General features: G+C 45.9%; 2 protein-coding genes across 37 annotated transcripts in view; both read right to left on the bottom strand.

Moving 5' to 3' along the window:
- RAPSN (receptor associated protein of the synapse) overlaps window positions 1–20,358 on the bottom strand; it is a 29,108-nt gene extending 8,750 nt beyond the window's left edge. The window contains exons 1-2 of the mRNA XM_077286745.1: window positions 19,834–20,358; window positions 208–546 (exon numbers count right to left, since the gene is read on the bottom strand). Of these exons, the coding sequence (XP_077142860.1) occupies window positions 208–546; window positions 19,834–20,046 (552 nt within the window). The 5' untranslated portion in view covers window positions 20,047–20,358. The remainder of the gene's footprint in view (window positions 1–207; window positions 547–19,833) is intronic.
- Window positions 20,359–25,900: 5,542 nt separating this feature from the next.
- CELF1 (CUGBP Elav-like family member 1) overlaps window positions 25,901–27,893 on the bottom strand; it is a 36,124-nt gene continuing 34,131 nt past the window's right edge. For 19 of the 36 annotated variants that reach the window (XM_077286710.1, XM_077286713.1, XM_077286711.1 and 16 more), the window contains one exon: window positions 26,136–26,274. The gene's annotated coding sequence lies outside the window, so the exon portion shown is untranslated. Of the gene's footprint in view, window positions 26,275–27,893 lie in introns of all 36 variants that reach the window. The other 17 variants (XM_077286742.1, XM_077286735.1, XM_077286726.1 and 14 more) reach the window with 3 other exon arrangements.

The following is a 27,893-nucleotide window of genomic DNA, read 5'->3' as shown; positions in this document are numbered from 1 at the left end:
CTTTCCTTAAGACTTTACCCCAGACCTGCCAGTTGTGGAGATCTTGATTGAGAAGAGGCTGTTTTATAGTTTTATAGGGCTGAATATGACCGTCCTACCCCCCCAGTATTAGGTCACGGTGCCCATGGCCGTTCCTGTTAATGAGGCGGAAGGTGGACATGATAGCATTCAACAATCCAGCCCGTCCATACGTCTTAGGTCTCTAACCTTGAGCTGCGTATAAAGACCTCCGAGGCTGCAGCAGACCCGGCACTCCAGCATCTTGTCGTCGTTGTTATGGGCATATCTTAAGGCTTTCTCGAAGCATTCCAGGGCTTTCTGGAACACGCTGAGGCCCAGGTAGGCATTCCCCAGGCTTAGGGACACCTGTCCATTCAGCTGCAGGCTGACAGATGTTCCCTGCATGTTCAGACAGGTCTTGCAGTAGGAAATGGTCTTCTGGAACTCGCACAACTTCTCATTGCTGCGAGCCAGGTTCAGGTAGCTCTCAGTCAAGAAGTCGGGGTCCTCCAGTTCTCGGGCCGTGTCGATCTGGATCACTGCAAACTGATGACAGATCAGTGTAAGACATGAATACGTAGAGCGACCATGGAGGAGAAGAAACCTCAAGTCCACAAATATATAAACTAAGCTGCACAGATAGGAGGGCGCCCCGGTGCAGGAACAAGATCTGGGCCCTATGCCGTCCGATAGCTCCTCATAGTGCACAATTCCAATAGCTTTGGGGGTAGAAGTGGCCCCCTTACCTCCTGGGCCCCTGCACAGGTTGTACCAATGATATATTCTTCCCTGGAGCTGTGGTTATCATCATCCTGGAGGTCTCAGGGGTCTGCAACCTGTGAGACTGCACCCAGAGACGGCAGCCCAAGAGCGAGGTGCTGCAAAGTTATTAAAAAGTGTCCTGTGGGCAACAGTCTGGCAGTGGTAGGCAGTGGATAACTGTATATATTGTATAATACACTGTGCCCCCTAAATATAACAAATATATATATATACTGTGCCCCCTGAGTATATAAAAAAAAAATCACACTGTGCCTCCTGAATATAAAAAAAATCACACTGTGCCCCCCGTATGTAAAAAAAACCCCCATACACTGTACATATATACATCGGAATATACCCAGATATATGTACTGTGCCCCCTGAATATAAAAAATATATGCACTGTTGTCTACCTGAAATAAAACAAAAGACCCACTCACCTATACATTATGAGCCCCGCATATCCTCCTTATATACTATACAGTATGAGCCCCGCATAGCCTCCTATACACAGCATGAGACCTACATAGCCTCCTATGTACAGCATGAGACCTACATAGCATCCTATATACAGCATGAGACCTACATAGCCTCCTATATACAGCATGAGACCTACATAGCCTCCTATATACAGCATGAGACCTACATAGCCTCCTATATATAGCATGAGACCTACATAGCCTCCTATATACAGCATGAGACCTACATAGCCTCCTATATATAGCATGAGACCTACATAGCCTCCTATATACAGCATGAGACCTACATAGCCTCCTATATACAGCATGAGACCTACATAGCCTCCTATATACAGCATAAGACCTACATAGTCTCCTATACACAGCATGAGACCTACATAGCCACCTATATACAGCATGAAACCTACATAGCCTCCTATATACAGCAAGAGACCTACATAGCCTCCTATATACAGCATGAGACCTACGTAGCCTCCTATATACAGCATGAGACCTACATAGCCTCCTATATACAGCATGAGACCTACATAGCCACCTATATACAGCATGAGACCTACATAGCCTCCCTATATACAGCGTGAACTCCGCATAGCCTCCTATATACAGTATGAGCCCCCAGATAGCCTCCTGTATACAGTATGAGCCCCCAGATAGCCTCCCTATATACAAGAGACCTACATAGCCTCCCTATATAAAGCATGAACCCCACATAGCCTCCCTATATACAGTATGAGCCCCACATAGCATCCCTATATACAGCATGAGACCTACATAGCCTCCCTATATAAAGCATGAACCCCACATAGCCTCCCTATATACAGTATGAGCCCCACATAGCTGCCTTACATACAGTATGAGCCCCACATAGCCTCCTATATATATTATGAGCCCCATATATCCTCCCTATATACAGTATGAGCCCCACATTGCCTCCTATATACATTATGAGCCCCACATAGCCACCAATATACACTATGAGCCCCACATAGCCACCTATATACAGTATGAGCCCCACATAGCCTCCTATATACATTATGAGCCCCACATAGCCTCCTGTATACATTATGAGCCACACATAGCTTGCAGATATACATACAAATATACAAATATAATATATATGAAAAAAACAACAACACATACCTCGCTCACGTTCTACCGACGTTGTGCCTCTGCTCCTGTCTCCGGTGCACTGGCTTTCTGTAGTGCACAACTGACGCAATGTATTCACCACTGACTGCATCCTGAAGATGCAGATAGCAGTGACAGCGGGCGGCGGATGATGATGGACGGCGGGAGGGCGAGGGCACTGTTTCACTTGTTGGCCACTGTTTCAGCCCTTCAGCTGTCTTGGTCTGCAGACTAGACTGTGGCTCGCAGGACGCACTTTGCACAGGTCTGGTCATTTTGTATATAACTAGCTGAGAGCAGGCAAGTGACCAATCAGTGACACCACGGAGTAAGGGATCCGTGACAATGGACCTACTCTAGTTTTTCCTGATCTTCCCATCGGTGCTGGTAGTAATATCAATGACTTTTCCAAAGGTTACCTTCCAAGCAGCACGGTGGCTGGGTAGAAAGCTCTGGTGCTTTGCAGCATGGGAGTCCAGGGTTCAAATCCCACCATGGACGACATTTGCAAGGAGTTTGTATGTGCTCAGGTGGGCTGCCACCCATGCTCCAAAGGCATACAGTGATGGAAGTGCTGATGGTGTTACCCGTATGAAGGAGGTAACTAGCTATCCTGTGTTTCTGAGGGTTGGAGGAACAATAGGATTTAGGGAAAAGAGAGTGAGAAAAGTGTGAAACTGTTATTAAGTCCAAAAAGGACTTTTTCACAGCTCATTTGCAACTGAGCTGAATATATATTTCTTGCGTCAGAACATTCATCCAATCAGGATACTTGCCCAATGAAGGGGACAGGCAAGCAGACCTACTGGATGCCACACAGGTGACACATCATTAGCCACAGCTCTTCCATCACTGGCCCCTACCTGTAGGTCTTTGGAGCATGGGTGGCCACCCACCTGAGCACAGGGAGAACATACAAACTCCTTGCAGATGTCATCCATTGTGGGATTAGAACTCTGGACTCCCATGCTGCAAAGCACCAGTGCTTTCCACTGGGCCAGTGTGCTGCTCAGAAGATAACCCTTGGCAAAGTCATTGATATTACTACCAGCACCTATGGGAAGATCAGGAAAAACCACAGCAGGTCATTTTTGCAATTTCTAAAGTACAACTGAGAAGTTGAATTACTCCGACCTTAGCCAGAATTGAACTAAGGACCCAAGCGTTGAAAGGTAAAGGAGCTAACCACTGAGCCACCCTAGCTTTACCGGATGGCTAGGTCATCAATTTATCTATCAGTACCCACCGACAGGTCATGAAAAGGAAGAGCAGGTTTCATTTGAGGTCTCTGATTTCATTTTCTAAGATGTGTCTGAGAGGAGAAATCTCATTGACCTCAGTCAGAGTTGAAGTAAGGACCCAAGTGTAGGATGGCAATGGAGGTAACCACTGAGCCACTGTGCTGCCAGAGAGTTTATTTCTCACCAGATCATCAATAGGACTCTCAGCATTTATGGGAAGGTCAGAAAAAAAAAACAGAGTAGATCCTATTACAATCACTGACTACACTTTCTAAAATACACCTGAGAGGAGGAATCTCACTGTCCTCAGTGTTGAACCCAGGACACCAGCATCAGTGATAACCACTGAGCCATCATACTGCCTGAGTGCTAACTTCTGGATAAGTCATCTATATGACTCCCGCCACCTATGGGAAGGTCAGGAAAAATAGACATAGCTGTCCAACACATCTAACCAATCTGTTCATTGATTTCAATTTCTAAAGTGAGGTGGAACTGAGGTGCCATAGAGACCCGTTGTAAGAAAAAAAAAAAAAGTGGACATCTCATACGGTCCGGGCCGGCGTTTGGCACAGGCAGACCAGGCAGATGCCTGGGGCCCCCACCTACAAGGGGGCCCCCTGCATCTGCAACCCCTGTATGAAGTGCCCAGAGGGTTTTCAGCAGTGAATAATGCTGTGCATTGCTCTGTAGGCCCAGAACGTGTCTCCCAAACCCCCCTTGAGACCCCCTCAGTGCAGTGATTTACTCACTGTGGTCCCAGAGCTCTGTGCTGTTTGCTGTGGGATCAGGTTTCACAGTCACATACAGCAGGGATCAGCATAGGCTCTGACCACAGTCACTGCTTGTAATCTGACAGGGCGACCTCCTGTCACTACTGTCTGGATAACACAAGACAGGAATATTGTCTGCTGAATCAGGGTATTTATTATATAGAAATAAATGAATTCCCACGTGAAATAATAAGGGTAAACTATACACATATAGTACAGGTGTGCATAGGAATCAGCATTTTTGGTGCTTTTTTTTTGCAGCCAAAACATGCTCTCTTGGCAGTAAAAACACTGCTTTCAAAGCACCCATTTTTTAGGGTATGTGCAGAGGATCTGGCACATCATGCTGCGTCCAAAGTGCTGCCATGTTTTGAACACAGGTGATTCCGCATGTGTTCATTGATCTTTGCGGAATCCCTGCGTCCTATACATTGCACGGGAGAGATTTCTCTGGTGGAGACTCGCGTCTGCGCCAGATAAATTGGCATGCTGCAGCCTGGACAGACGTGCCGCATGTCCGTCTCTGCGGGTGAGGTGCGGGTGTCGGTGCGCGTATAGTCGAGATGGAATTTCTTGAAATCCCATCCACTATACAGTAACATGTGGCCGCTGCAGGTTGGACGCTGCACAAGTACACAGCAGCCGACACGCAGTGTTTACTGATTTTGGGCACATACCCTTAGAGCTTTTGCTGTTCGTTTTTTACCGTATGCATTTTGTCTACAGTACATGTTTAATAAAGTTAGTGTTATTCACAAAAAAACGCAGCGAAAAACAACGTTGCAACATTTGTAGCATTTTTTAAACTTTTTCATTGCTTTCTACGGGTGAAAAAAATTGCTGAAAGCGACACGCTGCAGATTTAAAAAACGCTGCAGTTGTGAAATTCAGTCAGGGGAAAATAAAAGGGTGTGCAGGAGATTTCGGAAAATCTCAGTTTTTGCTTGTGCTGTAAAATGCTGCAGAAGAAAAAGCTGCAAAAATTCTGCATATGAACATGGCGAAAAGCTGCTTTTCAAAGTGCCAGCAAAACATAGGAGATTTCCGAGATCTCCTGCAGGCGCTTGTTTGTTTTCTGACTGGATTTCAGAACTGTAGCGCTTTTTTAATCTGTAGCGTGTCACCTCTTTCAGTGTGTTCTCACCTGTAGAAAGCAATGAAAGAATAAAAAAGCTGCAGATATTGCAACGGCATTTTTCACTGTAATTTTTTAAGTGGTTTTGGCGAATTAAACTATTAGGTCAGTATTTGTAATGCAGAAACAGCAGTGGAACAATGAGGCTAAGCGCACACGTTGCGGAATTTGCTGTGGATTTGTCCACGCAGATTCCTAAAAATCTGCAGGTAAAACACAGGGCGGATTTACGGCGGAATTACCGCGTTTTTTTGTGCGGTTTTCAACAGCGTTTTTACACCTGCGGATTCCTATTATGGAGCAGGTGTAAAACGCTGCGGAATCTGCACAAAGAATTGACAGCGATTCTACGTGGTATTTTCCGCAGCATGTGTACGGCGGATTTTGTTTTCCATACATTTACATGGTGCTGTACAACGCATGGAAAAGTGCACATAGCCTGAGAAACACATCACCACTCTGTATTTCTCACCCTCCTGGTTTTGGCTTACACATACTGATGTGAAATACTGACCAAACACTGGTCGTATGAATGTGGTCTTAAACATACTGTAGACAAAGCAAACATCCTCACTCCAAAAAAAAGCTGAAAAAAGTGTGAACATCACAAAGCAAGCTGAAAAACAGGTGTTTTGAACGCAACGTTTTTACTACTAATAGAAAAGGTTTGGCTACTGAAAAAATGCTGCATGTGAACTTAGTCTTACTCTGAAACGCTATGTCTATCTGTGGTGTTACATAGGACTGCATGTGATATATACTAAATTATCTGTACTCAGAGAGTTATCACTGTATTATCTGTGGTGTCAGAAAAAAATTAAGAGGGGGTTGGGGGCAACTCTTTGTCTTGGGGCTTGGGCCCCCAATCCTTTCTGACCCTAGCAACGTCCCTGCATACGGCTAATAGTGGCAGACCTGTTGGCCGATATAAGGCCCCTACATATGGGGGCCACAGTGTGAGCACTGGCTCCAGTCCCCTCCACCAACTGTATCCGAATCCTGCTCATGTAATGTAACCTAAATGTTTGCGTGATTTTACAATGTTAGCATTTGGGGCCCCACTTAAAATTTTTGCCTAGGACCCTACTTTGTCTAAAACCGGCCCTGCATACGGTATGCAAACATATACTGCCCAGTCAGAGGACACACTGGTGAATGGTGGCCACAGGAATGCCCCCAACATACAGTGTACTGTACGCTAAGTGCACAGACATAATTGACTGTTAGGCCATGTTCACACTTTGCGGGTTTTACCGCGGATCCGCAGCGTTTCTGCAGCTGCGGGTCTGCAGCAGTTTCCATTGCGTTTACATTTACATGTAAACCCTATGGAAACAGCAATCCGCTGTGCACATGCTGCGGGAAAAACCGCGCAGAAACGCAGCGGTTTACATTCCGCAGCATGTCACTTCTTTGTGCAAAATCGCTGCGATTCTGCACCCATAGGAATGCATTGAACAGCTAACTTCCCGCATGGGGCTGTGCCCACGATGCGGGAAGTAAGCGGATAATGTGCAGATGGTACCCGGGGTGGAGGAGAGGAGACTCTCCTCCAGGCCCTGGGAACCATATTAGTGTAAAAAAAAAAAGAATTAAAATAAAAAATGATGTTATACTCACCTCTCAGCGCTGCCCGCGGCCGTCCGGTCTCAGGGTTGCTGTGCGAGCAGGACCTGCGGTGACGTCGCGGTCACATGACCGTGATGACGCCGCGGTCACATGACCGTGACGTCACGAAGGTCCTTCTCGCACAGCATCTTTGGAACCGGATCGCCGCGTGCAGTGCCGAGGAGATCGGACGTCAGAGGGTGAGTATAAACCATTTTTTATTATTTTTAACATTACTATTGATGCTGCATATTGCTGCATATGCAGCATCAATAGTATAGGAGTAAAACCCGCAGCGGAAACTGGAAGACAAACCGCGATAAATCTGCAGGGATAACCGCAGCGGTTTTGCCCTGCAGATTTATCAAATCCGCTGTGGGAGAACCCGCAGAGCACACAGCAAAGTGTGCACATAGCCTTAGCCGTAACTAAGCTGCAATGTGGTCAGAAAACTTGTCAGCAAGTGGTCCCCCCCCCCCCTTACAGGGCCCCCACAGGTGAAAAATGACACGAATGTGGGGGGCCCTGCATGTTGTGTCATTCACAGAATTGCAGGATAGTCCAGGGTCCTCCACAGCATGGCCGCTCTGAATCATGGATGGGGGTTGTAATGTGGGACCCCTCCTATTTACTAACATTTCCTTTTCTTGTAGAATGGTTTCTATACACCAGACAGATCCTATAAGCGCACAGGGGCCCGGGGCCCGTATCCCACCATGTACGTAGTACGGCCAAACCAATGTGTGGGAAGTCGGGAGCTTTAGAAGGGAATGTACTGTACAGTATATACCAATGAGTGTGGATATGGCAAGATGCCCACCTGGAATCAAATGTGAAGTATCATTCCAGGGCAATAAATCACTGGTATTAAAGCCGACGGCCATGATGAGAGGTGATGAAGACCGGGGCTGTGTAAAGAACAGAGGGAGCAGTCGCACCCGGACCTCAACACCTCTGCCACATTGGACACTATTGTGATAAATCGCTCGTAATAGAGGACGGAATATGATACAAATTTATTAGGAACAAGAAACTTCACGTTACAGTTCCCATCAGTGGGTGACAAAGCTGCATCTCCACATAAAACATGGCTGTCTGGTATTCTCACTCCATAGTGCCACCACCTGATGCCACACGACTAGGCCTCACTGATCAAAGGAAAATTCAACATGCTGCCCATAGCAAGCATTCACAATGCAGCTTACATTTTTCCAGGGTTGTTTACAAATTGAAAGCTGAGCTCTGATTGGTTGCTGTCTATTTACCTGAGCTTGGTTTCATAAATGAGGCCTACTTGTGGCTTCATTAACACATTAGGTGATGTGATAATTAGCACTGACCGGTCACAGAGGGCGGTAATAGCAGTGAAACAATAAAACTAGCACTTTCTTCACTCAGTCAATAGAAGGCGACATTAGCTAATTGCTATTAATTACGTCACCCACACTCATCAGCCCATGATCACAACATGGCCACCTCAACAACAAAACCTACCCAAACTTATTCTTTATATTCGTGACCTGGTGCGATTTTATTTGACAGTACGGCATTCAGCCTGAATTTGGGGAAGGGGTGTCTTATAAGTGAAAAAATATCTCCATTTTTGCCATTGGAGCAATAACAGAGAGGACGCCATTACTAATCGTCATCAACAAGATGGCCGCTCTGTTACTAAGCGAGGGGACGGCTCACTTTAATCCCTTAGAGCAATATCACACACATGTACGTGATTGTGTGTGGAGAGGGCTCAGGAGCGGAGAAATCTCCACACGGGGCAAATATCGGCTATATATCCAGGCTGGGGCTGTCAACCATATAAACACTGCTGTCAATCATATAAACACTGCTGTCAATCTCTTTGAAGGCGATCGTGGGGCTATGATGGTTATTGACAGCAGGGGGAGTACTGAAGACCCCCGGCTACTTGCTGAGCTCGATAGAAGAGCAATATTTTCACTATATACTTCAATACTGTGGTATTATAACGTATAGTATAAGCAATCGGACGATCGCAAGTTTCCTTTGGGGACTAAAATATAAAGTAAAAAATAAAAAAAAAAAAGCTTTAGAATATGCATGTCCACGTAGTATATTGCCCAGTGACGTAGTATATTGCCCAGTGACGTAGTATATTGCCCAGTGACGTAGTATATTGCCCAGTGACGTAGTATATTGCACAGCCACATAGTATATTGCCCAGTTACGTAGTATATTGCCCAGTGACGTAGTATACAGCACAGAGCCACGTAGTATATTGCACAGTTACGTAGTATACAGCACAGAGCCACGTAGTATATTGCCCAGCGATGTAGTATATTGCCCAGCCACGTAGTATATTGCCCAGTTACGTAGCATGTTGCCCAGTTACGTAGTATATTGCACAGCGACGTAGTATACAGCACAGAGCCACGTAGTATATTGCCCAGCCTATGTAGTATATTGCCCAGTTACGTAGTATATTGCCCAGTGACGTAGTATATTGCCCAGCCACGTAGTATATTGCCCAGTTACGTAGTATATTGCCCAGTAACGTAGTATATTGCCCAGTGACGTGGTATACAGCAGAGCCACGTAGTATATTGCACAGCGACGTAGTATACAGCACAGAGCCATGTAGTATATTGCCCAGCCACGTAGTATATTGCCCAGCCACGTATGTCACAGGTTAAAAAATAAAAAATAAACATATAGTCACCTTCCGAGGGGCCCCTTGTAGTTCTGTCGCCTGTGTTCGGTTCAGGCGGCAGCTTCCGGTCCGAGGGTGTGATGACGTCGCGGTCACATGACCGTGACATAACGGCAGGTCCTTCTGGCACAGGCACGCAGGGCCTGCGATTACGTCGCAGTCACATGACTGTGATGTCATGGCAGGTCCTTCTCGCGCAGGCGCGCAGGGCCTGTGATGACGTCGCGGTCACATGACCGTGACATCATGGCAGGTCCTTGTTGCACACCAACCTTAGCACCGGAACCTGCCGCTTGCATGAACCGGTCACCGGAGCGTCGGAAAGGCGGCGGAAGGTGAGTATATAATGATTTTTTTTATTTTTTTTTTTATTATTTTTAACATTAGATGTTTTTACTATTGAGGCTGCATAGGCAGCCTCAATAGTAAAAACTTGGTCACATAGGGTTAATAGCGGCGGTAACGGAGTGAGTTACCTGCGGCATAACGCGGTCCGTTGCCGCTGGCATTAACCCTGTGTGAGCCGTGACTGCGGGGAGTATGGAGCGGGTGCCGGGCAGTGACTGCAGGGGAGTAGGGAGGGACTAATCGGACTGTGCCCGTCGCTGATTGGTCGCGGCAGCCATGACAGGCAGCTGGCGAGACCAATCAGCGAATGAATATCCGTGACGGAAGTTGCCGACAGACAGACGGAAGTGACCCTTAGACAATTATATATATGGATTGAATAGCCCCACTTTTCTCCCATTAAGAAAAAAAATCATCATGTTTGTGGCATTCTTAAAAGTCCAATCTATCATAATATGAAATAACATTAATCAGTAAAAAACATAACAAAAAAAAAGCCAGAATTGCATTTTTTCAAACACCGTTCTTCACAAAAATTGTCATAAAAAGCAGATCAATTAATTCATCAGACCATCACACACATAAAAAATAAGCTCAGTTGACGGACAAAAAAGAATGTTACAGGCCGTGATAAATGGCGGCCAAAACATTTTTTTTTTACCAATTTGTGTATTTTTTTTCCTCTACTTAAATGAAAAAATAATTAAAACGAGTTTGGTATCACTGTAATCGTACTGCCCTGAAGAATCCTAATTTGGAGTAATTTTGTACGCTGTAACAGCAAAATATAAGAAACCATGGCGGAATTGCATCTCTTTTCACAATTTCAGCGCACTTGCCATTTTTTCCTGTTTTTCAGAACATTGAATGTTAAAACGTTGTTGGCGTCATTCAAAACTACAACTTATGCAGTCAGAAAAATAAGAAAGTTATGGCTCTTGTAAGAAGTGGAAGAAAAAAGGAAAGAACAAAAATCAAAATTGGGAAGGAGTAAAGGCTATGGCTATGCGGTAACATTTGATCATGCACAAGTTGCGATAAAATCCCAGGACAGAACGTTGGAAAACCAGTTGCCAACTGTCTCGCTTTCCTGAGACTGTCTCCATCTTTCAGAAACAATTACGGCAAATTTGGGGCTGACCCTGCTGAAAAGTGACTGGTTTATGTAACTCCTACCGAAACGTGGTGGTTTCCCATCCAGTTTAGTGGCATTTTAGGGTGGGACTTTAATGTCCCCCTTTGGCCAACAGCAAGTGAGTAAATATGCCATAGGAAAGATCGCGGATCACTTGTTGACCATTTCAGAAACCAAAAATCTCCATGGAGTCCAATGTTCACACCTGCAAACACATTTTTATAAAATTTTTCCAGTGCAACTAAAACAACAAATTAATTAACTTTACAGTCTTGTTTCATTTTTCTTCCTTCCGCTTTGTGTCTACAGTTCTTATGTAGACCCATGTGTCACTTTGGTAACAGACTACTAACAAACTCCATGTAGTCAGTTCCCACAGTCTACATAACTTACGGATATTATATTATGCCAGAAGTTTAGGTGGCAAATAGGAGAATGATTACACAGGTCAACAAAAAAAAAAAATTTTTCTGGTGTCCAAAATATTTTAATGAATTTGGGGTATTTTTGGGGTGCTGATTCTGAATATGCTATCAGTTTTGCCAGATTGGCTCAAGTTTTTGAGATTTTTGGTATCTTATTTATAGCACTTGTTGGTAAATGCGACGCATCATCTCATTAATTTCTTTGGATTAGTACTTGAACTGAGCAGTTCTCAATATAGTTTTGTGTTAATTAGTGTTCTAAAAGTTTGTTCATAGCTTGATTTTTGCACTAACTTTATGTTGTTGTCTGTTTTCCAGTGAAAAGCATGAACTCATCAAGAAGAAGTTGTCTTAACGATCCAGACTCATTCTGTTACATTTGTGGTGAATACACACTGCCAAAACATAGAAGAAACATAACAGACTTCGTAAAAAAAGTGTATTTTGCCTATTTTGGGGTTATGCTTGGGGACCAAGACAAGTTTTGGGCACCACACATAGTGTGCAAAGCATGTATCGAATTATTACGAAAATGGAGCAAAGGACAAAGAAAAAGCTTCAAATTTGGTGTTCCAATGGTGTGGAGAGAGCCAAAAAATCATCATGATGACTGTTATTTCTGTGCAGTGCAAGTGCAAGGATTCAATAAGCATAAGAAACGAAAATGGGAGTAACATGGAATCTGCAAGAAGGCCTGTCCCTCATTGTGAAGATGTGCCTGTACCTGTGTTTACCATAAATAACAGTCATCATGATGATTTTTTGGCTCTCTCCACACCATTGGAACACCAAATTTGAAGCTTTTTCTTTGTCCTTTGCTCCATTTTCGTAATAATTCGATACATGCTTTGCACACTATGTGTGGTGCCCAAAACTTGTCTTGATCCCCAAGCATAACCCCAAAATAGGCAAAATACACTTTTTTTTACGAAGTCTGTTATGTTTCTTCTATGTTTTGGCAGTGTGTATTCACCACAAATGTAACAGAATGAGTCTGGATCGTTAAGACAACTTCTTCTTGATGAGTTCATGCTTTTCACTGGAAAACAGACAACAACATAAAGTTAGTGCAAAAATCAAGCTATGAACAAACTTTTAGAACACTAATTAACACAAAACTATATTGAGAACTGCTCAGTTCAAGTACTAATCCAAAGAAATTAATGAGATGATGCGTCGCATTTACCAACAAGTGCTATAAATAAGATACCAAAAATCTCAAAAACTTGAGCCAATCTGGCAAAACTGATGACATATTCAGAATCAGCACCCCAAAAATACCCTAAATTCGATGAAATATCTTTGGCACCAAAAATGCTGTTGACCAGTGTTATCAGATGTTGATAGTCTACACAGGGTGATAGACTACACAGGGTGATCAGACTACACAGGGTTTGTTTGTTGTCTGTTGCTATGCAGACATATTTTGGCATAGGAACTTTGGACAAAATTATCAAATAAATGTTTAATTGAGACTGTCTGCAAAGTGCTTGATTTCAGATTTATCTGAACAATAAAAATATTGATTGCGAAGTGAAATCATTTTACAGCTGAGCTCTGCCCATATAATGGCCCCCATCGCTGTAGGTACCCTTCTATCTAGGATGACATGCTAGGAGACTTGTCACATCCCCCACATAGGTTTTATCACAGGGAATTTTACATGATTACCATCATCGCAAAGGACCACGTTTTATAGAAAGAATAAAGTAACATTTAATTTGGGCTCATATGGTCAGACGTCTGCCACAATGAGCACCAATCAGTAAAATAACAAGAGGCTCGTTTAGGGCCCAATAACAAGATTGGTACAAACTGTTTGAGGAATAAACTATTATTCTGCGCTCATACCCTTTTCTTATTGCTTGCACCACTTCCCCCAGCGACTTGGTAAGGCGAGTATTGTGTGCCCCCTAATTCATGTGCCAGTAGCCCTCCCGATGTCCCTTCCCCAGTGACTTGGTAAGGTTGAATATTGTGTGCCCCCTAATTCATGTACTAGTAGCCCCCCGTGTCCCTTCCCCTAGTGACTTGGTAAGGTATTGTGTGCCCCCTTATTCATGTACCAGTAGCTCTCCCTGTGTCCCTTACCCCAGTGACTTGGTAAGGTGAGTATTGTGTGCCCCCTAATTCATGTACCAGTAGCTTTCCCTGTGCCCCTTCCCCCAGTGACTTGGTGAGAATTGTGTGCCCCCTAATTCATGTACCAGTAGCCCTCCCTGTGTCCCTTCCCCCAGTGACTTGGCAAGGCCAGTATTGTGTGCCCACTTATTCATGTACCAGTAGTCCTCCCTGTGTCCCTGCCCCCAGTGACTTGGTGAGTATTGTGTTCCCCCTATTCATGTACCAGTAGCCCTCCATGTCCCTTCCCCCAGTGACTTGGTAAGGCGAGTATTGGGAGCCCCCTAATTCATGTACCAGTAGCCCAACCTGTGTCCCTTCCCCAGTGACTTGGTAAGACGAGTATTGCGTACCCCTTATTGATGTACCAGTAGCCAGTGGCGTAACTTGAAACTTATGGGCCCCGATGCGAAAGCTCCAACGGGGCCCCCAAATATTTTAAATCTTTAATAACAAGTCTTTTTCTATAGGCCAAATGGACTTTTAGGGCCCCCTAGGCTCCAGGGCCCAGGTGCGATTGCAACCCCCGCACCTGTTGTAGTTACACCCCTGCCAGTAACCCTGTCCCTTCCCGAGTGACTTGGTAAGGCGAGTATTGTGTGCCACCTAATTCATGTACCAGTAGCCTTCCGTGTCCCTTCCCCCAGTGACTTGGTAAGGCGAGTATTGTGTGCCACCTAATTCATGTACCAGTAGCCCTCCTTGTATCCCTTCCCCCTGTGACTTGGTAAGGCGAGTATAGTGTGCCCCCTAATTCATATACCAGTAGCCCGACATGTGTCCCTTTCCCTCAGTGACATGGTAAGGCGAGTATTGTGTGTCCCCTAATTCATGTACCAGTAGCCCAATTTGTGTCCCTTTCCCCAGTGACTTGGTAAGGCGAGTATTGTGTGCCCCCTAATTCATGTACCAGTAGCCCGACCTGTGTCCATTTCCCCAGTGACTTGGCAAGGCGAGTATTGCGTGCCCCCTAATTCATGTACCAGTAGCCCTCCCTGACACTTCCCCCAGTGACTTGGTAAGGCGAGTATTGTGTGCCCCCTAATTCATGTACCAGTAGCCCGACCTATGTCCCTTCCCCCAGTGACTTGTTAAGGCAAGTATTGCATGCCCCCTAATGCAAGTACCAGTAGTCCTCCCTGTGTCCCTTTCCCCAGTAACTTGGTAAGGAGAGTGGTCTTCCCCTAATTCATGTACCAGTAGCCCTCCCTGTGACACTTCCCCCAGTGACTTGGTGAGTATTGTGTGCCCCCTAATTCATGTACTAGTAGCCCTCCGTGTGTCTTTCCCTAGTGACTTGGTGAGTATTGTGTGCCCCCTAATTCATGGACTAGTAGCCCTCCGTGTCCCTTCCCCTAGTGACTTGGTAAGGGGAGTATTGTGTGCCCCCTAATTCATGTACCAGTAGCCCTCCCTGTGCCCCTTCCCCCAGTGACTTGGTAAGGCGAGTATTGTGTGCCCCCTTATGTACCAGTAGCTCTCCTTGTCCCTTCCACAGTGACATGGCAAGGCGAGTATTGTATGCCCACTTATTCATGTACCAGTAGCTCTCCATGTCCCTTCCCCCCAGTGACTTGGTAAGTCGAGCATTGTGTGCCTCCTAATTCATGTACCAGTAGCCCTCCCTGTGCCCCTTCCCCCAGTGAGTAGGTAAGGCGAGCATTGTGTGCCCCTAATTCATGTACCAGTAGCCCTCCCTGTGTCTCTTCCCCCAGTGACTTGGTAAGGAGTGTATTGTGTGCCACCTAATTCATTCACCAGTAGCCAGACCTGTGTCCCTTCCCCCAGTGACTTTGTAAGGCGAGTATTGTGTACCCACTAATTCATGTACCAGAAGCCCTCCATGTGTCCCCTCCCCCAGTGACTTGGTAAGGCGGGTATTTTGCCCCTAATTCATGTACCAGTAGCCCTCCCTGTGTCCCTTCCCCCAGTGACTTGGTAAAGCGAGTATTGTGTACCCCTAATTCATGTACCAGTAGCTCTCCAGGTGTTCCTTCCCCCACTGACTTGGTGAGTATTGTGTGCCCCCTATTCATGTACCAGTAGCCCTCCAGGTGTCCCTTCCCCCAGTGACTTGGTAAGGCGAGAATTGTGTGCCCCTAATTAATGTACCAGCAGCCCTCCAGGTGTTCCTTTGTCCAGTGACTTGGTAAGGCGAGTATTGGGTGCCCCTAATTTATGTACCAGTAGACCTCCCTGTGTCTCTTCCCCCAGTGACTTGATAAGGCAAGTATTGGGTGTCCCTAATTCATGTACCAGTAGCCCTCCCTGTATCCCTTCCCCCAGTGACTTGGTAAGGCGAGTATTGCGTGCCCCCTATTCATGTACCAGTAGCCCTCCCTGTGTCCCTGCCCCCAGTGACTTGGTAAGGCGAGAATTGTGTGCCCTCTAATTCATGTACCAGTAGCCCTCCGTGTCCCTGCCCCCAGTGACTTGGTAAGGTGAGTATTGTGTGCCCCCTAATTCATGTACCAGTAGCCCGACCTGTGCCCCTTCCCCCAGTGACTTGGTAAGGCGAGTATTGTGTGCCCCTAATTCATGTACCAGTTGCCCTCCCTGTGTCCCTTCCCCCATTCACTTAGTAAGGCGAGTATTGTGTGCCCCCTAATTCATGCACCAGTAGCTAGACCTGTGTCCCTTCTCCCAGTGACTTGGTACGGCGAGTATTGTGTGCCCCCTATTCATGTACCAGGAGCCCTCCCTGTGTCCCTTCCCCAATGACTTGGTAAGGCGAGTATTGTGTGCCCCTTTATTCATGTACCAGTAGCCCTCCCTGTGTCCCACCCCCAGTGACTTGGTAAGGCAAGTATTGTGTGCCTCCTAATTCATGTACCAGTAGCCCTCCCTGTGTCCCTGCCCCCAGTGACTTGGCAAGGTGAGTATTGTGTGCCCCCTAATTCATGTACCAGGAGCCCGACCTGTGTCCCTTCCCCCCAGTGACTTGGTAAGGCGAGCATTGTGTGCCCCTAATTCATGTACCAGTAGCCCTCCCTGTGCCCCTTCCCCCAGTGACTAGGTAAGGCGAGTATTGTGTGCCCAATTCATGTACCAGTAGCCTTTCTTGTGTCCCTTCCCCCAGTGACTTGGTAAGGAGAGTATTGTGTGCCACCTAATTCATGCACCAGTAGCCCTCCCTGTGTCACTTCCCCCAGTGACTTTGTAAGGTGAGTATTGTGTGCCCCTAATTCATGTACCAGTAGCCCTCCGTGTCCCTTCCCCCAGTGACTTGGTAAGGTGAGTATTGTGTACCCCCTAATTAATGTTCCAGGAGCCCTTCATGTCCCTTCCTACAGTGACTTGGTAAGGCGAGTATTGTGTGTCCCCTAACTCATGTACCAGTAGCCCTCCCTGTGACTTGGTAAGTTGAGTATTGTGTGCCCCTTAATTCATGTACCAGGATCCCTTCATGTCCCTTCCCCCAGTGACTTGGTGAGTATTGCGTGCTCCCTTATACAAGTACCAGTAGCCCACCGTGTGACTCTTCCCCCAGTGACTTGGTAAAGCGAGTATTGTGTGCCCCCTATTCATGTACCAGTAGCCCTCCCTGTGTCCCTGCCCCCAGTGACTTGGTGAGTATTGTGTGCCCCCTAATTCATGCACCAGTAGCCAGACCTGTGTCCCTTCCCCCAGTGACTTGGTAAGGCAAGTATTTTGTGCCCCTAATTCATGTACCAGTAGCCCTCCCTGTGACACTTCCCCCAGTGTCTTGGTGAGTATTGTGTGCCCCCTAATTCACGTACCAGGAGCCCTTCATGTCCCTTCCTCCAGTGACTTGGTACGGTGAGTAGAGTGCCCCCTAACTCATGTACCAGTAGCCCTCCCTGTGTCCATGCCTTCTGTGACTTGGTGAGTATTGTGCCCCATAATTCGTGTACCAGTAGCCCTCCCTGTGTCCCTTCCCCCAGTGACTTGTTAAGGCGAGTATTGTGTGCCCCTCAATTCATGTACCTGTAGCCCTCCCTGTGTCCCTTCCCCCAGTGACTGGGTAACGCGAGTATTGTGTGCCCCCTAATTCATGTACCAGTAGCCCTCCGTGTGCCTTCCCCCAGTGACTTGGTAAGGCGAGAATTGTGTGCCCCCTAATTCATGTACCAGTAGCCCTCCCTGTCTCTTCCCCCAGTTCAATAATGAAGCCATAAGTTACAGTTATGTTTTACTTTTTATTTTGGTCCCCAGAACTAATCCCCTGTGCCACTTCTTCCACGCTATGAAACTGCTTCCCCCGTTTATGATTTCCATGCCGGCATTAACGATCCAATTAGCTGAAGTGTTTGATGATCACCGCCATGTTTATACACCCAGTGATCGGGGATGAGCAATCATGGCTCAGTTCTTACATCCAGACCTCAATGTCTCCAGCTGTGATAATGTGTGTAGGTAATAAAGATGTTACCGGCAGCTATTAAAACACAGTGCTGGGAACATCTGTACAAGTATATACACCCCCACAGCGGAGGACCGTCCTGTTATACAAGCGTCATGGTCTTCCCAGAAATGAACCTGGCCGGATCAATCATCTCCTTATATAAAATATTACAGAATTGCTCATATAACAATTCCCTATGTATTTTAGGTATTTTCATTAATGCCTGGTTTTAGTGCAGCGCTGCGGAGGTGAATTCATGTGGTTTTCTGCCCTTTTTATGCTGTGTGTATCATTCAGACTTGTCAGAAATGTGGAATCGGTGGAGGCCTGGCCGTCAGAGTATATATAGGGTGGGATGGAAATCAATGGGAGTCAAGGAAACATTAAATGAGAGCGATATGTCTCCAGGGAGCAGAGCCCGAGACCCCGTCCTTTAGATGAGGGGGTCCCATGGCCAATCCCACTCCATCCTGACACTTATCATATGTTATAGAGACCTGGCCAGTGACAGATGAGCTTTCCAGGGGCCCCAGGAGAAACATGGAGGTCCAAAATATGAAAAAAGTGTCAGGCTCAAAGCTGCGAGAATCAATCCTGATGAATACAGCAATATTCCAAATAATTACTGGTAACGGGTACGCAGCACACAAATGTCTGCTGTCTACAGAAGTGATCTGTGGCTCTCCAGCTGTTTCCAAACTACAACTCCCAGCAGGCCGCGTTCAGGGCACACTAGGGGTTGATGTTTTGCAACAGCCATAAAGTGATGTCGTCACTTTAAGAACTTTCTTGCATAACACAAATTCCGGCGGCAGCATACCGGGGGCGAGATGTCTTCTTTCTCCAACTCACAGGGGAAGTTATTTTGGTTGCACTCTAAGGGTATGTGCACACGACGTCTTTTAGACATGAATGTACCTGCAGGGTCTTACCTGAAGTGTCTTTTGGGTACTTTTTCTCGCACCGTCGTTAACGCCGGATTTTTTGCTTTTATTTTATAAAACCGCCTGCAGAACGGTCAGATCACTCCTTTTAGTCTCTTCGCAATTGTGGAGCCATTAAAAGAAGCTGAAAGGACTGAACGCGTTCAGATGCGGTTTCTACACTGCTGGCCATAGGGTCTTTCTCTGTAGCATTTATTTAACGCGTTTTGAATCAGAAGTCGTGGACGTACCCTTACTAGCATTGCGCTCAACAGACCACAAAACCAGGTGCTTCTCTCTAAATGATGTAAACCCGCGCCATGGACCCCCATACACTTCACTTCCCAACCAGCCCTGATCGTCTTGGTATGAAGATTGCATGGTGGCATGGACCGACACCAATGCCATTTTGTGGCCCACCTATATAAAGGAAGCCTTTATCTCTATCAGCTCTGTACTGTTGGCCGCCCAAACAATAATTTACTGTTTTGTCCACCCACAGTGATAATGGTTGTGGAAGAGAGTCCAAACTCTATCACCCAAGGTGTGATTCCAACGATAGCGTCTTCCGACACACCCAATACTAGCCCCTCACCATTTCCCTGAATGAGCAAGTCTTGGTCCCTGGGAGATATACACATTCAAGATCATCATTCATGGTCACACTCCCCCCCCCCCCCCCCCCCCAAATTCTTTAAATTACCTTCAACATGTCCTTATATCTTCCCATCTCCGAATGAGCCGTTATCAGGCATCCAAGGACCCGAAACCTGCCGGTGGCATCGGTGGTCTTCTCCAAAACCTTAGTCCAAACCTGTAAAGCCTTCTCCGTCTGGTTGGACTGGTAAAGCTGAAGTCCTTTTTGGATCTGCTGTTTGGTTTGGTCCTGACCCATTTCCACGCCCAGAAGGTTCATAAAATCCTAAGTACCCAAATCCAACAAGCTGCCACGTAGAATCCAGATGAAGGCTGAGGCTACAGAAAGCAGCCATCCATAGTTTCCCAGGAATTTGAGCTTCCGGAGGTATCGAGGCGAATGGGCAGGTGTTAAACCTAACCAGGAGATATAGATTTCCCGAAGGGAGCTCGTGATCCTGACTCGCAACTGAACAAGCATAAGAACTGCGATAAGATAACATAGAGGTACCCAGCGTGTCAGGGAAAGTGCATACGCCTGGGTTGTGCGAGACTCCCAGATTTAGCCCCTGCCCCCATTGCCGGGCACAGCTGTCCCTGCCAATCTCAGACTCGTCTCTTCAAAGGAATGCCAGTACTAGTGACTCAAGGTCAGAGAGGGAGCTCGCACCAGAATCTCACCCTCCACCCATTAACAGAAACATGCAGCAAGATCCAAAATTAAAAGGCCTTATGGTATCCCACCAGCACCAGCCGTACGGGAGCGGGCGTAATTCTGCATAGCCCTACCCAGCCCAAAGAGAGAACAAGTCGTGTAAAAATATCCCCAAGACAGACAAATGATCAACTGGAGCAACAGGAATGTCCTGGGCTAAGCCTACCGTGCCCATACGGACTGCTTCCCAGGCTATTAACGAGCCTCCGTAACAGCCTGCGACATATTTCTGCATGCAGGACTACTGTGGAGTCAATTAGATGAAGTAATGTCGTCCTTGTGATCGACGTTACTAAGGAGTGAAAAATACAAGCCAGGGAGAGTAGCAAAATACCCCACCAGCAACACAGGTGTCCACCCAAACCCTACACCAGGATGCCCGCTGTAAAAAACATGGAGTTAGGAAAATCAGAAAAAATCTCCTATAAGTGCAAGAGGCCATCATTCAATGTGGCAAACCCTGCGGTGTGCCAGTACCTGGTGATTATCCAAGGGGCAGCTAAGAAGGCAAAGGTTAAGTTACAGGTTGGACTTCTGTCTACTTTCAACCTTAAAACTAGAAAGTCGCGGCCGACCCAGGATGTAATAACCTGAATGTGCATCGTCATGTGGCTGTCATGCAGCAGCACAGTACAGGACAAGAGGACACGGCAACAAGTGGCCAGTTACGTCCCCCAGGCTGCTCTATCACCCACCGAGCCCAGCACCACCTCTTCTTTCATCACCCTGGATATGATACCAGTCTACGACTTCCAATCAGTGCATTATTATACATCTGTCATCCCAAGACTGTGCTGCCATCATCAGCGCCAATGGAGGGGGCGACTTGTGACCATACGATGTGAGATTGCACCGTCCGCTACCACCAATGATAGTGAATGGGGCTGTACAGACATCCAGTAGGGTTGGGGGGGAGTGACGGGAACTATTAACGCTCCTACTTTATGCTTGTAGTGCCTTGCGGCACTCCATATTAATGTCTATGGATGTAGATGAGGACAGAGAAGCCCCCGAAGGTGGATGTGGGGGGCACATACTTTTCTCCATATTAATGTCTATGGATGTAGAGGAGGACAAATAAGCCCCCGAAGGTGGATGTGGGGGGCACATACTTTCTCCATATTAATGTCTATGGATGTAGATGAGGACAGAGAAGCCCCCAAGGGTGGATGTGGGGGCACATACTTACTCCATATTAATGTCTATGGATCTAGATGAGGACAGAGAAGCCCCGGGAGGTGGATGCGGGGGGCACATACTTTCTCCATATTAATGTTTATGGATGTAGATGAGGACAGAGAAGCCCCGGGGGTGGATGTGGGGGGCACATACTTTCTCCATATTAATGTCTATGGATGTAGAGGAGGACAGAGAAGCCCCCGGAGGTGGATGTGGGGGGCACATATATATACTGTATATATGTGTGCAGTGAAACATGTAATAGGTTTATTGTGTGACTAGTAATAATGTAACATCTGTCCTGAAGGCTGCAGGTCTCACCCAGGTGTTAATATGTATTTCCCTGAGACAGCAGACTTCTGTCTCCAATCTCACCAGGGGGTCGTGCTGGGAGCCAAGAAGAAAGGGAAGATTTGACACCTCCTAGCTCTTTGGAAGAGAGATGTCAATTGCAGCCTGACACTATCTGTGGGAACTTTTACACAGGGAGTCTCGGAAATGGTGTGTTCATTGGGGGAGTGGCCACGGTCCACTCAAAAACAGTTATGGTGTTGGCCTGAGGGGCTGGTCTGGAAGTCTGACCTCCTGAGTAAATCTATAAATGAGGCCTGTATACATAGACTCGTGTTCTCATGTGAGGGCAGCTGATGTGTTCCACCAATTCCATATTCACCCACCCTCAGGGAGCAGAAAGCAGACTACAAGTTAGCCATTTCTGTAAGTTTTTTTTATTATAGCATAAAACTTTAACAGTTGAACCTGTCCTCCTAAGACCTCCTCTCCTCCACGCTTATTCGCTCCTCACCCAATCGCCTCCAAGACTTCTCCCGAATATCACCCATCCTCTGGAATTCAGTGCCCCAACACATCCAGTTATCCACTACTTTTGGATCCTTCAAAAGAAACCTGAAAACCCACCTCTTCAAAGAAGCTTACAGCCTGTAAAGACCACACTGCCACCTCAACACCATTGGAGCTACTGTCTCTTTCCCCATTATCCTGTAGAATGTAAGCCCGCAAGGGCAGGGTCCTCTTCCCTCTGTACCAGTCGGTCATTGTTAGTTTTGTTTACTGTAAGTGATATTTGTATTTTGATGTAACCCCTTCTCTTGTACAGCACCATGGATTTAATGGTGCTATATAAATAAATAATAATAACCTTGAATGTTCTAAAGAATCCATAGCCTAAGGTGTGTGAGCCTTATGAGTGTTAGACAGTATTAGTAATATTTCCGGGACTCATCGCCCGTGTATTCGGTGAGTGGGGGGCACATACTTTTCAGTTTGCCACTATATGGAGTGAGCTGTGAATTTTACCATCTTTGTCCAGGGTTGTGAAGTCAGAGTCCATTTTGGTGGAGTCAGAGTCGGTGTCATGAAAATTGAGGAGTCGGAGGTTTGGCTTGCCAACTCCACAGCCTTGTCTCTTGGGGTCCCACAATGAATGAGCGGGTCAAGCCGTAGGTTGTGAGGATACAGAGAGGAAGTCGCTCCCTTCTGCACGGAGCGTCGTGTTCAGGCTGGACCGGGGGGGTGTTGTTTGGTGGGGGGTACGCAGGTATGTGTCCGCTTGGCGCAGAGTATTCGGTGAAATAATCGGACCACACTCGCTCTTCTCAAACAATTTAATAGCAAACAAACAAAGGAAGGTACCACACGTTACAAAATGACTTCTAGTCGGTTTTGTGTTTGTGTATGTGTGTGCACAATTAAAACAGTTTGTAAATAGCTGGAAGGAAGGGGACGGGATAGAAAGAAAAGGTTACAGAAGGTTAATCATTAACACAGACACGCTGGCTTCAAACTCGGAGAATTCTTTAATCCACAAACTTTAGCGATCGGCTACGCAGTAGTGGTTACCTTTTCTCTCTTTTTTAATCCTTTCTCCTCTTAAACCATTAAAGAAAACTTTACATTTTTCTACATTTTACAATAACAATTTCACACAAAAAATAAAACACAAAACTATTAAACAAAAGGAGAAAAAAAAATATAACACAAAACTAAATTTTTGCTTTGCAAATCAGAGAAAAATAAAAAACAAATTAGACAATTAAGAAAAACAAAAAAACAAGCATCTGTGAGGAAGGGAGAGTGGAGATCTCATGAGTCCGGTCACGGCAGCACAGAAGGACAACTTGGTCAGATAGTGGCAAATTCTCTGATTTTTTGACTTCACATTGTGAAATAAATCACTCTACATTGTATTTTTTTTTTCTCCTAGTAGAAAAAGGCAAAAAAACTGTACAAAATCCTAGTGTTAACTACAATCAGTTTGTACCAATATAAAAGCCCACAGGTTTGTCTCCAAAAGATTTTTTTTTTCTGTTTTTTTTTTTTTTTTTTAAACTTTATATAGAATTATTCACAAAAAGCAGGCAGAGGTTAGGAAGGCAGAGGTGACGCTTCGGCAATGCAGAAAGTCACCACAGAACTTACACATTTTAAATATATATATATATTTTTTCCTTCTCTTTGTTGTCTAAAAAAAAAAAGTAGTCAGAAGAAGCCGATTTTGGCATTTGTTGGCCCTTTCGGTTACGGTGTCCGTAGTGGGAGCGTCTCCCGGTCAAGCCGTAGGTTGTGAGGATACAGAGAAGAAGTCGCTCCCTTCTGCGCGGAGCGTCGTGTTCAGGCTGGACCGGTGTGTGTGTGTGTGTGTGTGTGTGTGTGTGTGTGTGTGTGTGTGTGTGTGTGTGTGGTGTCCTGCCTCGAAAATAGAAAAAAAACAAAACCAAAACATAGCACGGAGCTGAAGACCAAGCCCCGGGGTGCGCACCGTTATATATGGGCCGGGGGTTATACCCTGTGGACGAGACAAGCACCATAGGGAACACTAGCGGTTATATAATGACCGGCTCCCGGTGAGGCGGGAAGGACTCTATTCCCACAATGCATTTCATATGGGCGGAGCCTGTAACCATCGAATGGGGTGTACAGGGGTGAGGAGGCAGTGCACGGCCGAACTACCCAGAATTTCCATCCCGATCCAAGAGGAAACCTTGCGAGAGGCCGTCCAGAATGAGAAACATTGGCTATGAACGGTGCATGGTATTGTGGTACAAGACTGCAATACCAGAGATGGCCAGTACACAAGAGTGGCGCTGTTCCGGGATAAAAATGCTCAGGGTTTTTTCCCCTTACTTTATACAAGGCTTAGTAGTTAGGAAAAAAAAATAAAAGTTATGGGACTTCCGATGAGCATTAGAGCTCACCCCTGTAGAAACGCAGACACGTTAACGAAGGAGGCCATTATCATTCTCCTTCCAAGAAAAAAAAAAAAAAAAAAAAACGGGCTGAAGACAATTCAGGGTGAATTTTTGAGCCCTGAAAAAAATAAAAATAAAAAAATAAAATAAAAAATATATATATATATATATATATATATATATATATATATATATATATATATAATATATTTTCTAATTCTTCGCACCAGAGGATTTCTCATTGAACGAGCCGCTCTGCCCTGTGTCGATGCCCAGTTATGTCGCGTTTACAGTGCCAACCACAAAATGCCGCGCAGTCATAAAACCGAGCGGTTACCCTGCAAGTTAGGGGAAAGAGGCCGCGGCGCAGCCTGAACACGCCGCCGATACCTTGTGCTGCACATCTCAGACATCAAAAGGAAACACAAAGTTAAAACAAAAGGACGCGGCTAAACCAATTTATGCTTAAAAAAAAAAAAATAAAAATAATAATGAAATTTTTACCGCCCTGCTTTGCACTTTTACCTCTAAAAACACAGAAATAACTCGGCTCAGCGAGCCCCTCGGGGGTATTGAAATGGCTGAGCCATGGTGAAAAACAGACAGAGGACAAGGCAGAAACATATATAGATATATAAAGAGAATTTTTGGCACAATCCATTGAATGAAAAAACAAAAAACAGAAAAAAATAAGAAAAAAAAAACACAGTCACATTCTGCTGAAGAGACGGCTTCATAAAAATAAGATGCGGCATCCCACCGGGAAGGTCATGGGACATCGGCCGAGCTGCACCCACGATTCGGGAAGGGGGAATATAAAGGACTACAATGCACAGAGAAGCCACTCGCAGGCAGCACAATGGGACTGCCTTTCAGATTCCAATTACGTAGGTAAAAAATAAAAGACCCCCCCAATAGCTCCGGCAGAGAGGAGACAGGCTGAACCTGATTGGTAGAAACACAACGAAAAGAGGACAAATATTAAACAAGGTGTGCCAGCTAGGCCCGCCGAAAAGATCAGGTACAAAGTAGCATCCAAAAAATTAAGTGGTTACTTTATCAATTTCTAGAAAAATAGATTTATATAATTTTTTTTTTTTTTTTTAATAATCAAATGCGAGATTTAAATATTGTGTCCCTCTTCGCAGTCTTTGTAGCAAAGCCGATTTGGCAACACGCAAGAAAATAAAGGAAAAAACAAAACAAAAACAAACAAAACAAAAAACAACAACATGGTAAAAATACAACATATTAGCATCAAAAAAACAAAAAGTCAAAAACACAAGTTCAGAGGTGAGAGTTCAAGCATCAAAGAAGCTGAAGAAACAAGGATTTGGACGATGTACTTGAACGCCACACCGACATGCTTTAGAGGCACAATGATGGACAAATGGCAGGAAGGGATCTAGAAAACAAAACAAACCAGAGAAAACAAGGAGAAGCACAAAGTTACACAACGCAATACATCAAATCACAGAGAGAGAGACGGACGCGGCCGGGCACCGGGGCCCAGCCCTACACACATGCACAGGACGCCCAGGACCGGGGAAGGGAGGACGATCGACATGTCACGCACGCATGTACACAGAACTGTGAGAGGCTCTGGGGGGACACGACACCCAACAGACACAAAATTAGAGAGACTGGAATCACCATGCAAAAAAAAAAAAAAAAAAAAAAAATGAAATAAATATGAAGTAGAAATAAAAAGGAATCAGCCCAGCACCCGACATTGACACGACAGGAGCGGCAGTGTGGAGGCCGGCAGAACCCAAACCGCCCCATGTAAACTATGGGTGTCTGCGGGCCCCTCCACTAGCCCCTCCGACACCACTGTGACAGCTACGCTCTGAATACAAGACAATATGGAGCCGAACAGATGACCTCAAAAAGACAAACTATTGCCCGACACAACGCTATAAGAAGCGGAGGCTTTAGATTATGCCACTCCTATCATGAGCACCATACCCAAAGCTGTCCACGAGCCCAGGATGGGTTATTTTTGCTTCTTTTTTGGCAACATAATGTGCATTTAGAAAAAAAAAATATTTTAAAGCAGTCAGCGCCTGAGCTCTGGTTATCAGCCTCCCCCTCCATAAAAGAAGTCAGTGCCTGAGCTCTGATTATCAGCGTCGTCCTACATAAAGTCAGCGGATGAGCTCTGGTTATCAGCCTTCCCCTACATAAAAAGTCAGCACCTGAGCTCTGGTTATCAGCGTCCCCCTACATAAAAGAAGTCAGTGGATGAGCTCTGGTTATCAGCCTCCCCTTACATAAAAGAAGTCAGTGCCTGAGCTCTGGTTATCAGCCTCGTCCTACATAAAAGAAGTCAGCGGATGAGCTCTGGTTATCAGCCTCGTTCTACATAAAAGAAGTCAGTGGATGAGCTCTGGTTATCAGCCTCGTCCTACATTATAGTAGTCTGCCCCTGGGATTCGAATGTCAGCTTCGTCCAACATTATAGTAGCCAGTGGCTGAGCTCTGGTAATCAGCTTCCTCCTACATAAAAGAAGTCAGTGCCTGAGCTGTGGTTATCAGCCTCCCCCTACATAAAAGAAGTCAGCGCCCGAGCTCTGGTTATCAGCCTCCCCCTACATAAAAGACGTCTGCGCCTGAGCTCTGTTATCTGCTTCTCCTATATTGTAGCATCCAATGCCTGAGCTCTGGTTATCAGCCTCCCCTAAATAAAAATCAGCCCGTGAGCTCTGGTTATCAGTCTTACCCTACATAAAAGAAGTCGGTGCCTGAGCTCTGGTTATCAGCCTTCCCCAACATAAAAGAAGTCAGCGGATGAGCTCTGGTTATCAGCCTCCCCTTACATAAAAGAAGTCAGTGCCTGAGCTCTGGTTAACAGCCTCCCCCTACATAAAATAAGTCAGCGCCTGAGCTCTGGTTAACAGCCTCCCCCTACATAAAAGTAGTCAGCACCTGAGCTCTGGTTATCAGCCTCTTTCTACATAAAAGAAGTCAGTGGATGAGCTTTGGTTATCAGCCTCCCCATACATAAAAGAAGTCAGCACCTAA

The sequence above is a fragment of the Ranitomeya variabilis genome, chromosome 2 (genome assembly GCF_051348905.1).
Source record: "Ranitomeya variabilis isolate aRanVar5 chromosome 2, aRanVar5.hap1, whole genome shotgun sequence".
In the NCBI taxonomy this organism is placed as follows: domain Eukaryota; kingdom Metazoa; phylum Chordata; class Amphibia; order Anura; family Dendrobatidae; genus Ranitomeya; species Ranitomeya variabilis.
Note: the sequence above shows the minus strand (reverse complement) of the source record. Positions and strands in the feature narration are given on the sequence as shown.